This window comes from Lycorma delicatula, chromosome 2 (assembly GCF_047948215.1).
Source record: "Lycorma delicatula isolate Av1 chromosome 2, ASM4794821v1, whole genome shotgun sequence".
Taxonomy (NCBI): Eukaryota; Metazoa; Arthropoda; class Insecta; order Hemiptera; family Fulgoridae; genus Lycorma; species Lycorma delicatula.
The window spans coordinates 61,225,766-61,241,511 of record NC_134456.1 but is presented as its reverse complement, the minus strand read 5'-3'; the positions used below and the strand labels follow the sequence as shown (position 1 = coordinate 61,241,511).

The 15,746-nt window shown below is 29.3% G+C and overlaps 1 protein-coding gene across 2 annotated transcripts in view; it reads right to left on the bottom strand.

The window, feature by feature from the left end:
• Nucleotides 1–15,746, bottom strand: part of ck (unconventional myosin-VIIa ck) — a 303,003-nt gene that overhangs the window by 67,780 nt on the left and 219,477 nt on the right. For both annotated transcript variants that reach the window (XM_075355398.1, XM_075355399.1), the window contains exons 9-13: nucleotides 13,795–13,925; nucleotides 12,842–13,026; nucleotides 10,364–10,574; nucleotides 6,510–6,645; nucleotides 6,127–6,371 (exon numbers count right to left, since the gene is read on the bottom strand). In XM_075355398.1, the coding sequence (XP_075211513.1) occupies nucleotides 6,127–6,371; nucleotides 6,510–6,645; nucleotides 10,364–10,574; nucleotides 12,842–13,026; nucleotides 13,795–13,925 (908 nt within the window). The remainder of the gene's footprint in view (nucleotides 1–6,126; nucleotides 6,372–6,509; nucleotides 6,646–10,363; nucleotides 10,575–12,841; nucleotides 13,027–13,794; nucleotides 13,926–15,746) is intronic.

The window sequence follows — 15,746 nt, the reverse complement described above, 5'->3', positions numbered from 1 at the left end:
CACTCTACTCCCTATCTTCTGCCTGCCCATTATTTGACGCTGAGTTAATTACTCTAAAATCACCTGACCAAAAGTCGCCTTCCTCTTCCCACCGAACCTCACTAATTCCTACTATATCCACATTTGTCCTACCCATTTCCCTTTTTAAATTTTCTAGCCTACCAACCTTTTTCAAGCTTCTAACATTCCACGCTCCGACTCGTAGAATAATAACTTGTTATTTTGTCGTAATGTGAACAAACTAGCAGTGAAAACATTTTTTCTAGCAACTGTAATGGTGATGATGACTATGACAATGATAATAAATGGCAGTCAGTTACCAACATTTTACAAGTACCCAGCAATGTAACTTTTCAGGATTATGTTTCTATAGATGAAAATTTGGTAGTAGCTGAATACCCTACTGACGAAGATATTGGGATCAATACAATTAACTTAAAGGCAAATGAGAATGACACCACAGTAGCTTATTTGGATAACAACAATGATGAACTACCCTGCGTATCGCTCCCAAATTTAATTGTAGTTATGGATAACGTTGATTCTGTTCGACGATTTGTTGAGTCAAAAGATGATGTACCAGAATCGGGTTTTTTCTGCGAGGCAGATACAGAAAAATGGTTGACTACACTGCATCAGAATAAACGTCAGACAACTATCAACAATTTTTTAAATCGATTTTAATTAAATTCAGTTTTTTTTTACAAAAGAGCCAATAATTCTTCACTTTTTATTTTATTTTTTATAATTTTATCTGAAACACTTTAAAAGACAATCCTTGAATTTAAAACTTAACCGTGTTTTATATACAACAATGATATGTTTTACTACTCATATTAAATTATATAATCAAAATTATATATCAATTTCTAGATTTTTTGAAATTCCAAGTTTAAGAGTTAAAATGAATTTTTATTTTTTTGAAACCTGGCTATTTTTTCTTAATCTCTCTGTAACAAATGAAGATATCAATATCTTGATTTTTGGTGTGTCTATCTTCATGTGAATATCTAAAAACTTGTTTCTAGATTTTGTGAAATTCAGCCTTGAAAGGGATGAAGAAAGGTAAAAGATTATGAACAATGATAGCAAATTTTACCGATTTCCGACTGTACAAAATGAGATATTCACTCGATTTTGAATTATTAATACTCTTCAGATAAATATATAAATGGCATTTTTAGGTTTTTTTTTAATTTTCTTCTTAAATGGTGTGACAAAGTTCTGCACGGCGGCTCAACCAACACAACCACTGTCACCATTGATACTGTATGTGTGATATGACTGGCTGCACTGCCTCTGGTTAATTGATGAAAAACATTCAAAAAATTATTTAATTAAACAAAAATGAGAAATGAAATATAGTTGGTCAACATACTTCATTTAAGTTATTTGTCCGGTAACACTAAGAATCAGGCAAAACATTTTGCTCATACGTAGGACAGATAACAGCTGTGTCCAGATTTTTCCAGATTACTCACCTGTACTGACCAAACTTGCTCTGAAGAAATTACAACACACTGATATTTTTTATCAACTGAACAGGCTTTAATTTTTATTTATTATTATTATTATTGTCACAAGTATGAGTTTAATGAATACAAGGGGCTCCAAGGGACAGAACCCTGGCTAACAGGAAGGGTGAGCAAAGCAAGCACTGACTGGCAATATTTTATTCTACAACTTGGCATTGAGGAATTCATTTTTGTATTGATGTTCAAAATCTGATCATGTATTTCTCAAGTGAAGCTGCGAGGAGAATTGCTAGGATATATACATATGAGGTCTGTATTATAAAGTAATGAAACTAGTTCAGAAAAATGTTTTATTTACAATCCAATTGCTATCAGCTTCAAAATATTCCCTTGGGAAGCCACGCATCACTTCAAACAGTTTTCCCACTCTTCATAGCAGTGTTAGAACTCAGAAACCGGAATATCTTTCAGATGGTAGATTACATTTTATTTTAATGTTTTCTACTATTCCTAAATGGTGTCCTTTGAGATGTTTTTTTAAAGTTGGGAACAGGAATAGGTTGCAGGGACTCAAGTCAGGTGAATAAGGTGGTTGAGGAACTACAGGAAAGTTTTTCTTTGCCAAAAACTCATTAATTGAGAGTGCAGTGTGACAAAGTGCATTGTCATGATGCAGCATCCAATTGTTTTTGGTGGCTGGTCTTACACAGGCAACTCTTTTTTGCAGTCTTTTAAGAATTTCTTGGTAAAAATATTGATTTACAGTCTGTTCTGCAGGCAAAAACTTCTTATGGACAATGCCATTATTATCAAAGAAAAAATTACCATGGTTTTGATTTTTGATTAGCTCATTTCTGCTTTTCTGGGATGTGGTAAGTTTGACGTATGCCACTCCTTGCTCTGGCGTTTTGTTTCTGGGTCATACTCAAATATTCAAGATTCATCACCAGTAATAACATTTTTTAGAAAATCAGGATCAGTTTCAATTCGCCCTAGAAGCTCGCGGCATACTTCCACCCTGTTTTTATGTTCAACAGTGAGATTTTTTTGGGAACAATTTTGCACAGAAATTTTTCATGTTCAATTTGTTTATCAAAATTCGATGGACTGTTATGGTTCAAATTCAATTGTTCTGCAATCACTCTCACAGTTAACTGCCAGTTGTACCATATCAAATCTCTGATTCGCTCAACATTGTCATCACTTTTTACGTTAACGGTCTTCCAGAGTGTGGATCATCCACAACTGACTCCTGGCCATCTGAAAATACTTTAAACCACCTAAAATCTTGGGCTTGACAGAGCATCATCTCCATATGCTCTTTTCAATTTTGAAAAAGTTTTAGTAGCATTCTCACCAAGTTTAACACAAAACCTCATTGTACAACGTTGCTCATAATTAGTATCATTCATTTTTGTAACGCGCAATAAAAACTCGTTCTACAGAAACTTTGTTTACGCCTCATGTGGGAACAATAGACAAAAATTAATAAATAATAATAAATCAGCTGTTCATATAACCATATGTTTACTAGTAACTTTACAGTGATGCCACTTTGACTGTCAAAAAAACTCACCTCATTACTTTATTTACATACGCGCGCGCGCGCACACACACACACACACACACACACACACACACACACACACACACACAATAACATCATTTTATAACTGTTTGTAAAAACAAACAATTTACAATAATTCATTTCAACTTGCATTAATTCAAAAAAGTTTTCAATAATATAGGAAAAGTAACAATGCAATAAGTATATACCACTGCATTTTTGATAATGTATGATTCATTTAAGGAAGAATTTAGTAAATACTCAACTCTAGGATGCCTATCTAATACAAGTATTACTTATGCTTTATATGCCATGGCTTTTAGTAGGACTGAATTGGGATTTCTTTTTAATAAAAGTTTGAAATCTAAATGTTAGTAAAAAAGGTATTAACTAAAAAAAAAAAAAAAAACATAGTTCAAAATAATAAAGTAATTAAAAAGCTAATTTTGATTATAAGATTATACAATACATCTTACTATATTATACGATTAATTTTGATAAATTCAAATTACCAGGTGTGACATGAAATTTTGCCAGTTGAATTTTGGTCAACTGTTTGGTCAACAAATTTAGATAGTTCTTCAAATCTGGAAATCTTGCTAACAAAATTAATAAATGGATTTGAATATTTTAGCTATTCTGATCCTTTATTGGATTTAGATTGTCTGCAGAAGAGCTTTTATTGAGTATTATCAAAAGTAAGATAAATAAAACTACAGGTTTTTATCATATTCCAAATAAATGTTTTAATTCACTTAGTTCTTCCTGATTACATTTTTATAAAATATATTCAGTCAGGTGTTTCATTCAAGTGTATTTTCAAGGCCATAGTCTCTAATATTCATACTGATTCAGAAAAGGAATGACCCATGCAATTATCAGGATATTGCTATTTATAATAATATTACAAAACCTTTTACTCTCATCCTACTTCAGTAGTAGTGTATAAATGGATGTACATTTTTCTTCTTCTGGTAAGTTTTTGAAAATATGTAAGAATTTTCTTGTTAAACGTGTCATAGGCACATCTAATATTTTGTCCTTCTGAGTTCAGTTACGTGCCATGAGTGGAATACTAAGATGCTCCTTATATCATTTTATTACAGAAAGTCTTATTTGTCTGAAATTTATTCACCTAGTTATAGTTATATCATCAAAAGAGGTCAACTGAGATTTTTAAAACTTTTCCTTCATCTGCCTAATGTTGGCAGGTTTTACTTGAAATGCCTAATTATGGTTTTCCTAAATTATGCTACACCAGCTTACTGAAATTAAGAAGTTATAGAATTGTTTGGTCTCTTTAATTTCAAAAATATCTATGTTCAACTTGGGCATATTGTTTTCACAATATGAAAACAATATGCCCATGTAAAATAAATATTAAATTTCACAGAATTTAATTATCATAATTTACTCGGATCTATCAGGAATAACTCATTTAATAGGGATAATGACTAGTGATATAAATGGAATAAATTATGTAGATCTTTATAGCTTAAAATCAGGTGAATTTTATTTTAATTTTCATATCCACATTAATAAATTAATGAATCCTTGTAGCTCAATTATAACTGCCCAGTCAGAGCAGATATAGTATTTATTTCAACAAAATAAAATATAAATTTGTCTGGAATGGTTATTGCAAATTTTGCTTGTTAAATAAAAACAATGACTTAATTCACTTTTTTGGATTTTTCCAGCATTATTTACATACAGAAATGAATTTACAAAAGAAATATATCAGTCACTGAGCGTATAAATGAAACATTTTTCAAATTATTTACTTTTTCTGAGTCAAGTGATCTTTATAAATTAAATGTATGTATTTTTTTTAAATTTTGAATTAACTTAAGGAAATATCTACTTAAATTTTCTTAAGTTGTTGGAAGAGTCAGATACTATTTCATAGATTTTTGTGTATTTTATTTTATTTTGTATTAGTATTTTATACTAACCTATTTCTTAAGCTAATAATTTTATTTTTTATAGGAGCCTTATATTTTTTGGTTTAAAAAATAGAAGGGTTAGTTTATAACAGGAATTGTGTACATTTGTTTTACATGGATTTATGTACGATTAATACTATGTATTTTTTTTATGTGAGCCAACCCCTTCTGAATGTCATGTACGACACTACGCTGTTGTAATAAATAAATAAGTGAAATCTACATAACTAAATAATATTAACAATTAATAAAATTCAGTACACTCCTTGAGTATAATCTTAGGACCGAACAGTCATGATTATATATTTTAACCTATGATTTTTTAATTTTTGACTTTAATGTAATATTTTTCACTTCTGATGATGGCTTTCAAGTAAGCCAAATGGTCTAGAGCGCATCTCAATGTGCTGGTAAGGTGAATTTTATTTTGTTAATATTTTTTAATTAATTAACATATCAGCAGTACCATGTTCGAAAAATTAATCTAAATTACTATAAAGCCATGGCTGGGCTGTATTGGTGATGAGTTCAAAGCCTCCTTTAGTTACCAAATTCACATACCCCACCTATTATCCATGAACAATACCCCACCTGTTATCCATGAACAATACATCAATTTCAGGCTAGAAGGCATTAACAATTTTTTAAAGGTTTAAGATGGCAATGAATAACAGAAAAAAAATCAAAATTTTTAAAGTAAATAATAAAAAAGTAAACTAATCATATTTGTTATGATGAATAAGTGAACTATACAATGATATGTAAGTCTCCAGGTTAACTGGTACTGCTTCATTCAGTACCTGTTTGTAGCTGTATCCTGTTCATGAAATGAAGGTATGCACTAGCTACATATTCTCCTGCTTTTTCTGTACTTGTTGATGATTAGAACTGAACAGCAAAAGGTGATCATAAGACAGAACTGAGCAACTGGTAGAATTAATTAATCACTACTATTAGAGGATTTGTCAACAACTTTCCATATCTATTGGCAAGTGATTAATTGTTAAAATACCCAAATCCATTTTGTTGAATAAAAATTATACTAATATTAATTTGGCAAATTAAAACACTAAAAATAATAAGTATTATTATTCTATATTACATATGTAAATTAAATTTATATAAATATTATTCTTACCATTGGTTTTTTGAATTCATTTGGTTTAATACATCTAATGAAAAATGGTTGACAAGAACAAAGTGTTTTCATAAGTGAATCTAAAGACTTTTTGAATTGTGTAGATAATGTTGGGGCTCTTTTACGTGTTTCAGAGCCCATTCCAATATCTTCTGCAAACAATAACTTCAGAAATTTATTACTAGATATGTGTATTAGTTGAAGAAGATCAGCACTAAATGTGTCTCGATTCTTTTCCAAGAAACCTGTAGAAATTAAAATCATTCATTTATCAATAATCCGAGCAAAATGATAATATAATACGATTTTTATTTAAGATTATAAAAATAAAATAAAAACTAAAATCTAACCAACTTAAATTAATAATTATTTAATATAGTTACCTCGAGTATCATAAAACACTACACCGGCAAAATGATTTAATCCAAAAGAAGTATTTATATCTGACTTTGGTTTTAAATAATTCCTATGGCCACCATGAGTTTTATGAAGTTTAGCCAACATTGTTTGATCTGTTCCCTGAAATTAAAATTAAGATAATTAATGGTAAACTAATCTTTCAACAGATGAATAACTTTTAAGTTAAACAGTCAGCATCTAAGCTGATATGCTGACTGTTAAACAGTACGTATTGTGTTTGATTCCTAGCAGAGCTTAGTATTTTTCATTGGTCATTTTGTTTGGCTTATTTATAAATTTCCTTGCAAAAGTTCTTTAGAAATTGGAGGATCTCTCCCCTATTCACAGAAATTATCCAATTCAATGCCGGTTAATTTATCTTTTTTTAAACAATACAACTATGACTAAATTACAGAGACTAAAGACTTAAATTACAGTTCTGAAAAGCTGAACATTATGAAGCTCAATTAGACAGGAAAAGATTAATTAATCAGATCCCTTCAGGGAAAGTTTATTTACTTGGCATAAAAATTTGTCAGTACAAACAAACAATTAAAATGATAAAAAAAAAAAATGAACTGTGACATTGATACTGAACTGTAATCTTATACTATACATAGAATAAAGTAAAAAAATTACTTTTAAAGTAACTGACACATATTCATTCATTTATATCCATGTGTCTCCACTTGTTAATTAAAACTTTTCTTTATTCATTTATGTTGCATTAGTTGAATGATGGTAATCAGCCTAATTCAGAAGAAAAATACTCTTCCAGGAAATCCTGTGAAGTGACTAAAAATAAGTAATTTTATTATTTTTACTTCCTTGTACGAAGTAAAGGAAGTATATTGTGATCGCAAAAAATTTTTATTTTCAGATTTCAATAGAAATATCCATTTTGACCATCCCCGAATCAATTTTGAGTAGTTTCGGCGTGACGTCTGTACATACGTACATACATATGTATCTCGCATAACTCAAAAACAATTAGCCGTAGGATGTTGAAATTTTGTATTTAGGACTGTTGTAATGTCTAATTGTGCACTTCCCCTTTTGATTGCAATAAAACTGAACCAAAAGTGCTCAAAATCCCAAAAAATTTGAATTTTGGACTTTCTCTTAACTGCAATAATAAGCCCTCATTGAGAGATTTTCAACGATATATGATAAGTGGTACTTATTCATTGGTTCCAGTGTTATAGCCAAACAAAATGTTAATTAATGAAATATTTGGATCTTACAAGGAGTAAGGCACATTGGTTCAAACCAGACCATTTCCTTTTTTTTAACTTTTTTTTTTTAATTTAAATATATTGATTTTATTAATAGTTATTAACCTCTGATTGTAAAAAAAATATGAATAATAATTCAATAATAACAATAAAAAAAATATGAAAAAATATCAAAAGTTATTAATAAAATAAAATTTTATGTACTTTTCATTTTAAAAGGTGTATATGTAATTTAACAGGTGTACAAGGAAGTCATGTGGTATCCACATAACATTTTTTAGCTCTGTATGTATAGCCTAAGGAAAAATCTACATGTTATAACAAAAATGATTTATTTGTTTATTTTAGGAGCAATTATATATAATCAGTAATTTTGTCATCAGCTTAAAAAAATTTTTATATACAAATTTAACTTTTTGTGACTTAATTTGTAGGTTTATTATAAATTTTGACATACCTGTTTAATGAAAAAAATTTAAAAAAAACAACATAATATGGATATCATAATTTGAAAAAGTGTGCTTTAAACTGCAATAAAATAAGGCAGTTTATGTAGAAAAAACTTCTTTGTTTTAAATTAGTAGTGTGCAAATTAACCCAAACAAAGAGAATTTTTTGTTTATTTCTATGTTGTAGTGCATTGCTTGATTACACCCATTCTTTATGTCGTCTTTGTAATGTGAGGTTATTGTTCTTTGATATTTAGCAAATTTCATGTTATAAACTGTGTTTTGTGAAAGTTTATTTCATTTTTTGCTACAAAATCATATTTTTCTATTTTTTGTTCTCTGTGTCTGAATATATAATAATAATGAACATAACTCCAGAAAGCATTCAAAAATTGTTTCTCTTTCTCAGCAAACAAGATGATACAACAACAAATAGATTCTGAATCTGGTGTTGGACCAGGAACAGTGAATGCTAATTTAAAACAATTTAAAGAAACTGGTTCCTTTTCACTTTGAAGGTACGGCAAATGTGGCCGTAAAAAAAAAAACTACTTTAAAACAGAATTGGTTATTAGCGAGACAAAGTAAACTTGACTCAAAATTACCTACTGTGGACTTAAATTGAGAATTAGCAGCTAGTGGAACAGATTTACACATGCCAACTGTTAGACACAAACTTCTTGCAGCTAGACGGAAAGCTTGTCGGCCTGCTAAAAAAAATGAGCAATGTGCAAAAAAAAGGCTCTTGTGGGTCAAAGCACATGCTAACTGGACCAAAGGTGACTGGAAAAATGTTACGTTTTCCGACGAGTCACATTTTTATGTTCAGGGGCAAAGGGTTCCATACATTAGAAAAGCACAGATGAAAATGCATCACCAGCTCATATCCATCAATCAATTAAATGTCTACAGAAAAAAATGTTTTGGGAGTTGTTTCACATTTGAAGGCCCATGTTTATTACATCTAGTAGATAATATGTTGAAAAGTGATGGATAAATATCAAGATTCTGAAGTAAGGGTTATGACAACTTCAAAAAAATTCCCAAAAGGCAATGGAGTGTTCCAACAAGATTTGGTTCCTGCCATGCATCGAAGAGCAGATAAATCATAATGTATTATGAAGAAACCTTAAAAACTGTATGACCTGGTAGAACACCCTCCTACTAGATGGGTGCTGTAAAAAGCAACCCTGAGACTCACAATACCTACTCACCTAACACTATGTACAAACATCAAGCATTCAATGAAGTACTCCCAATTATCCAGGGAATTGAATTGGACAGTATGTGTTATATTGTACATACTGTGCATTCATACATTTACAACTGTTGCATGCTTTGAAGCTTACCAACTATCTTGTGTGTGCAGACTTAAAAATCGAAATGCAATAGGGTGAAGTTAACTGTGTGATCGTATTGTGTTTAATAATGAATCAACAATTCATTTTACTGGAAAAGTTAGTACAGATAATGTCCATGTCTGGGGGTGTCAGAAAATCCCCATGAACTCTTACAATACAAAAGGTACTCCCAAAGTTTTTTGCAAATTCTTTTCCCTGAGGCTCACTTTTTTCCTGATGGCTGTTCTTTTACACTGAAGAAAGTGTAAGAGTTTTTTATTTGGATATGCTGTGTTCATGGTTCTGCTACAGCATGATGGACAAGAAAATTTTATTTGGCAACAAGATGGTGCACCTCCTCACTGGCATAACTCTGAACAGGAATGATATTTTCTATCACTGTCGGATCAGACGGCATGGATTCAATGACAGAGCTTTGTTTGCGATGACCTTCAAGATAACTGGATCTGACCGTATGTAATTTTTTCCTATGGGATTTCATAAAGAATTTTGTGTATGTGTGTGTGTGTGCCTTCATTATCTACCTGATTTCAGGCATGGGATTGAAGTACTTCTCTTCATTTCTCCAGACGTGCTGTTTAAAATATGGGATGAACTCTCCTATTAGTTTGTATGCGAGCTGTGTTACTGAAGGTGCTCATATTGAACACTACTAGGGAAAAAATAAGTCTTAGAAGTTAATTTTAAATGAGCTTTAAAACCCTGATATTCTTTTTTTGTACACTCTGTATAATACACTAAATTTAGTAATTAATAAACAAAAATCTCAATCAATCACTGTTAACTTATTTACCTTTGGAAATTTTGATTCCTCATCAATAAGTGCCATTATATTAAGTTGTTTGCTAGCAATCAAGTCAAGTGCATCTTGATTATCAACAAATTCAATATGTTGCCAATTTATCCCCTCAACATTATATTCTTCTTGTTCTAATTTAAATATATGCTGAACAAAAAACTGTTGAAGATTTTCATTAGCAAAGTTTATGCAAAACTGTTCAAAACTGAAAAAAAAGAAATCATTATTTTACTTAAATAAATAGGATAATACTGCAAAAATGTATAACAATGTGAAAAAGGTAATCGGCTGGTAGTCAGTTATTCAACACCATTTATCTCAATCAAAAAAGATCCAGTCAACTGTACCAGACTTGAAGTTCCTTTAATTTGCTTTCTACCCTCACAATTTTCTGGGCATATATAAATTTTCTCCCTGTCACAATGACTCCATAATACAAAATAACATTGCCCACTCCTTAAACATCTAATACCACACTCGTATCAAAGAGTAATTAAGAACTATATATATATACTTATACATTTAGATCGCTACTACCTTAATAATAAGCCAACTTAATAATTAGAAAACTACTTTAAATATTATTTATTTAAACAGAAATCAGATTCAAAAACTGATAAAAGGTGTAGTTTCACTAATAACTGAATTTTAATATCAAAGAGCACAAGAATTTTGGTAGTTACAGTTCAATTTATTTAACTTAACAATATTTTCCTTCTATAGTCAACTTTAATTAATATTTTCTTTTATAACTTATAATTATCTATAAGTATACATTTATAATTAACATTAACCTTTGGTATTAAGAATGGTCAAACTGTGATTATCGAAGACCAATTGCTAAATTATAATTGGGCAAACGTAAATTAAAATTAAATTAGGTCTCTGTAACCAACTAACTTTTCATATAAAATCTGCAAATAATACCTTTTTTAAAAATTAATTTTAAGAAAATTCAGAATATAAACTAAACAATTAATAATATTATAAAATAAAAAATTAAAATACAACTATCTTTTTTCCCAAAATCTACATTTACGCAGAAAGTGAGAATTTAAAGCACTGATGATAGCTAGAACTATGTGAAATATGTGTAACAATAAAGTCAGACCTTATACTACAATCAGAAATTCGAGGCACCATATGAAAAAAATTTCAAGTTCCGAGTACCTATACATTAAGTCATTATTGACTTTATGGACAATACACCAAAGTAGTCATAGTGTAATAATTTATTCCAGTTTTTTGACTATAACTACAGTCAAACCTCTATATAATGAAATCGAAAATTCCAGGAAAAAATTAGTTAAATACAGGTTTTCCAAATTCCAGGGCTTTTTTTTTTAATTAACGTCCCGATTAAGGAAGCTTTTTTCATGCATCACTCGCATCCATTTTAAAATGACTTCATCGATATAATCATATATACGATGATATGTGCTGCTACCTTTTAATTTTTTTCTCACTAGATTTTCTTTTCGCTGGTCTAGTTCTAGTATCACATCCTGATTTTTTTAAATTGTTGACAATGAACTTGGTGGGATTCCAAATTTTTACACAATATCTTTTTTTTTAACACCTTTGTCAACTTCGTGAATAAAAGTTTTTCTCAAACATTAAGGTACTTCCATTTTGACATTATAGCACACTAAAGAAAGAGTATATTACAGTACAGTATAACACGAGTAATGCAATCCAAAGACAGAGACCAGCTGTATTAACCCCAGGAAAAATTATTGCTGAACTGTATGTGTGCACTGAACAATAGAGGGAAGAACAGAGGGAATATGTGTTAAATGTTTTTCAAGAATTCTAATTATGTTTACATACAGTAGATAAATATCTCGTTTAGATAAATGAATAAAAGTTTGCACAGTAATTTTAGTGCTCTGCATTAGTTAATGGATTTGGGAAAATTCTACTACTTTAATATATAGACAGCCAGTAACTGCAGAACATATATTTAAATCTTTTGTCAGAATTTTATTGTTAATGGGTTATTAAAGAATCTTGGGAATTTTTACTTTATCAGTTTAATAAAAATAACCTGTCATTCTTTACTGTAGTCAAGAATACTTCATGTTTGTATGCAGGTACAATTTAGGTCTGAAATGACAGAGATGTCCAAAATACTAAATTTAATGTCGTTATTTCTAAAAAACAATTAGTAAAAATTACTGTACATTACTACATACTGTATTAGGTTAATATGCAGTATGTCACCATTTCATTATAAAGAGGTATGAATATGTTAAATAGAGGTAAATTATATGTAAATGTAGTAAACAAATTAGTAAAATTGAGATTTTCATTTTATCGAGGTGCATTATATAAAGGTTTGATTGTAGTGTTGAAATTAAAATTAAATTCTAACTAATTATTTTCCAAGAATTGCTAATAACTTAACATTATATATATATATTTTTTAACTAAGGTTAATTATCTTTTTATTTACTTTTTAGTGGCATTTACCTATTGGTGTGAAAATTTTCAAATCCAAAAATATCAAGGACTCCAATGGCACTTCTAGCTGTGGATTTTGGTTTATAGATGGCATTGTTTATTTTATTTACTATTAGAACAAATAATCGTCCATAAATACCTTTTACAAAAGCATCTCTAACATCTACTGATTGATCCCTTGATAAAGTTGAAACCTGAAAAGAAAATTGATTACTATTTTGTAAACTAAAACATTTCATGCTATTTTTTTTTTGTACCACCATAATTCATTACGTAAGAACAAAAAAAAATGTTTTTCTACTCGAAAAGATGTATTGAAAAAACTGGTTAATAAATTTCATGTTCATGTAAGTTTAATAATCATTAATGAAGGGGGGGGGGGGGTAATTTAATAATACACAACTTCTAAAATAATGTGTCATAAAAACTGAAATAAAAAGACACTGTCATCAATATTGGAATTATTTCAGATGTTTTAAGTAATATAGGAAGTATCCTAATTTTGCAATAAATTAAGCATGTACCTTATTTTTATTGACTGCTGTTGTTGACTGCTGCTTATTTTTGTTGACTTATTGCTTATTGCAATTGACTTATTGCTTATTTTTGTTGGCTGCTGCTTATTTTTATTGACTTTTTTTTATTGACTGCTGTCTCAATTACTCTTCCACCAGTAATCTATTATTTTTACTGTGTTTGACATTCAAATTTTAAGAGTGTTATTTGAATGCAAAATATCTTACATTTGGGCCAATCAAAACAGTTAATTTCTGTTAAAATGTTACCTTAAATTAAGCAAATTTATGTATTAATTTTACCGCTCCCATGGATAATGAAGTCATTAAAAGTTAATCCTTCTAAGCAATGAATTCATTAGAATGAATTTTCCACATAAGAAAGTAAATAAAAAACAAAATATTAATAATGACAGTTAATAGTATTACTGATAATTAAGTACTTACAACTGTTTCCCCATGAGCAAACAATGTTTTTAGTGTTAAAGCATCTATTAAATGTTGTTTAGGCACTCCTAACAAACTTGCTACCCTGGAAACATTACTGTGATCTGGGATTTCAGTAGCATCTAAGTTATCTGGAATTATAAAAACAAAGCACTTCATACATATTCTTTGATATACTTAAAACATTCTTAAAACACTACAGGGCGAATAACTTAAAACCAGCTCCCTGCAAAAGGTCTGTCTACAGCCAATCATATGATTTTATCTATAATTGAAAACATAAAAAGAACTTAAATATTTACACTTATAAGCAAAGATTTAGATAATTCATTTTAAAAAATATGCTGAAAGGGAGCATCCTGCTCTAAGATGCATCTTTCTTCTCAAATAATCTATTGAGACAGCTGACACAAAACATTACAGTCATTAGCTTCAAAAGCACATTGAATATTCGCTTTCAGATCTTCCAAAGTGTAGGAATTTATTTCATAAACTTTATTCTTTCAAGTTGCTTCACAAATAAAAATCAGAAATAGACAAATTTGAAACCAGTTAGCAATAGTTAAGACGTTTCAGTTTTCCTGCTTTTTTAAGCGGTTGATAGATTTTGCACTACATGGTCTTAGAAAGAATGTAGAATATTACTACACAATGTGTATTTTACACCACATTTTTATGATAATTTTCATATAAATTTTTTTGTATTTTCAGAAATTCTTAATTGATATCCACTACAGATTTTGGATTCCTAATAGAAGAATCCTGTTTCATCTTGAATTTTTGAGTTTAAAGTGTATTTTTGAGTAAATAGTGTAAAACAGAACCTAATTCTGTTTTACACTATTTTTTATCAAATCTTGTATGCTTCTCTTTGTCAGCCTGCAAGAATTAGACAGCTTTTCTGCGAGAATTTCACATATTTCCTTAAATGATCTTGAATGAATATAAGTTTAGACTTTAATAATCCTTTCTGCATGAAGTACGGCAACAGGATAAAAACAAATACAATATAAAATGTATTATAGTTACGCAAGAACAATTTTCAATTGATAATTGAAAACATTAGTAACAGAAACAACAATGGTAATGCTATTATTGGCATTTAGTGTTAAATACTAATAATAGTGCTATGATTGTGATGCAGGTGACAATCATAAATGTCAATTTGGGGCTGATTTTAATTTGCTCATTCTATATATCAAAACTGGCCATAATAAAAATGTATTAGCAAAACAATAACAAAGAGGAATATTACAATAATTCTCAAAGGATTCTTTCAACATAAAATACTAAAGTAATTTTCATTTAGTTTCCAAATTGAATACTTTCATAATTGAGTATTTAAGGCAAATTTAATTTATATCATGATTATGAGACAATTTTATGATTATTGAAACAACCTAGTTTATTTTCAAGATGAAAATACATTAAATGTCAGTAAATCTGTAGACAAGAGCCGTTTGTTTGGTTTACAATATACTAAACAAACATGAAAGAAGTGTATACAGTTTAATTACATCAGTTTACAGAAATACAGTCGATTAAGGAAAAGAATGAAAACAGTGAAAGGAGAGCAGGAAACATTTGACTGAAATAATTAATAAACAAAATAGCTGACAAAAATTGTGAAGAATGGTTTTAAAAGATTTTAGCAAAAAATGAGTAGGAAGTAAAGAAATTACTTAAGGAATTAATTAAGAAAGTAAGGGAACTAGTACTTTTGTTCAAAATTTCTTAATTTCCACTCAAAACTTATAATTTTTAACATTAACTCATAAATTATGTGTTTTGTCAGCAGTAAAGTTCACAAAGCAATATGTTCACAAATACTTAATGTGCTCCTTTGCTGCATTTGTATTCATAGAATTCTGTGATTAATATGCAGTTAATTTTGATTTATGTAATTCTAAATCCTGTTAACGGTAGTATTATATGAAGTGAAAAGTTATACG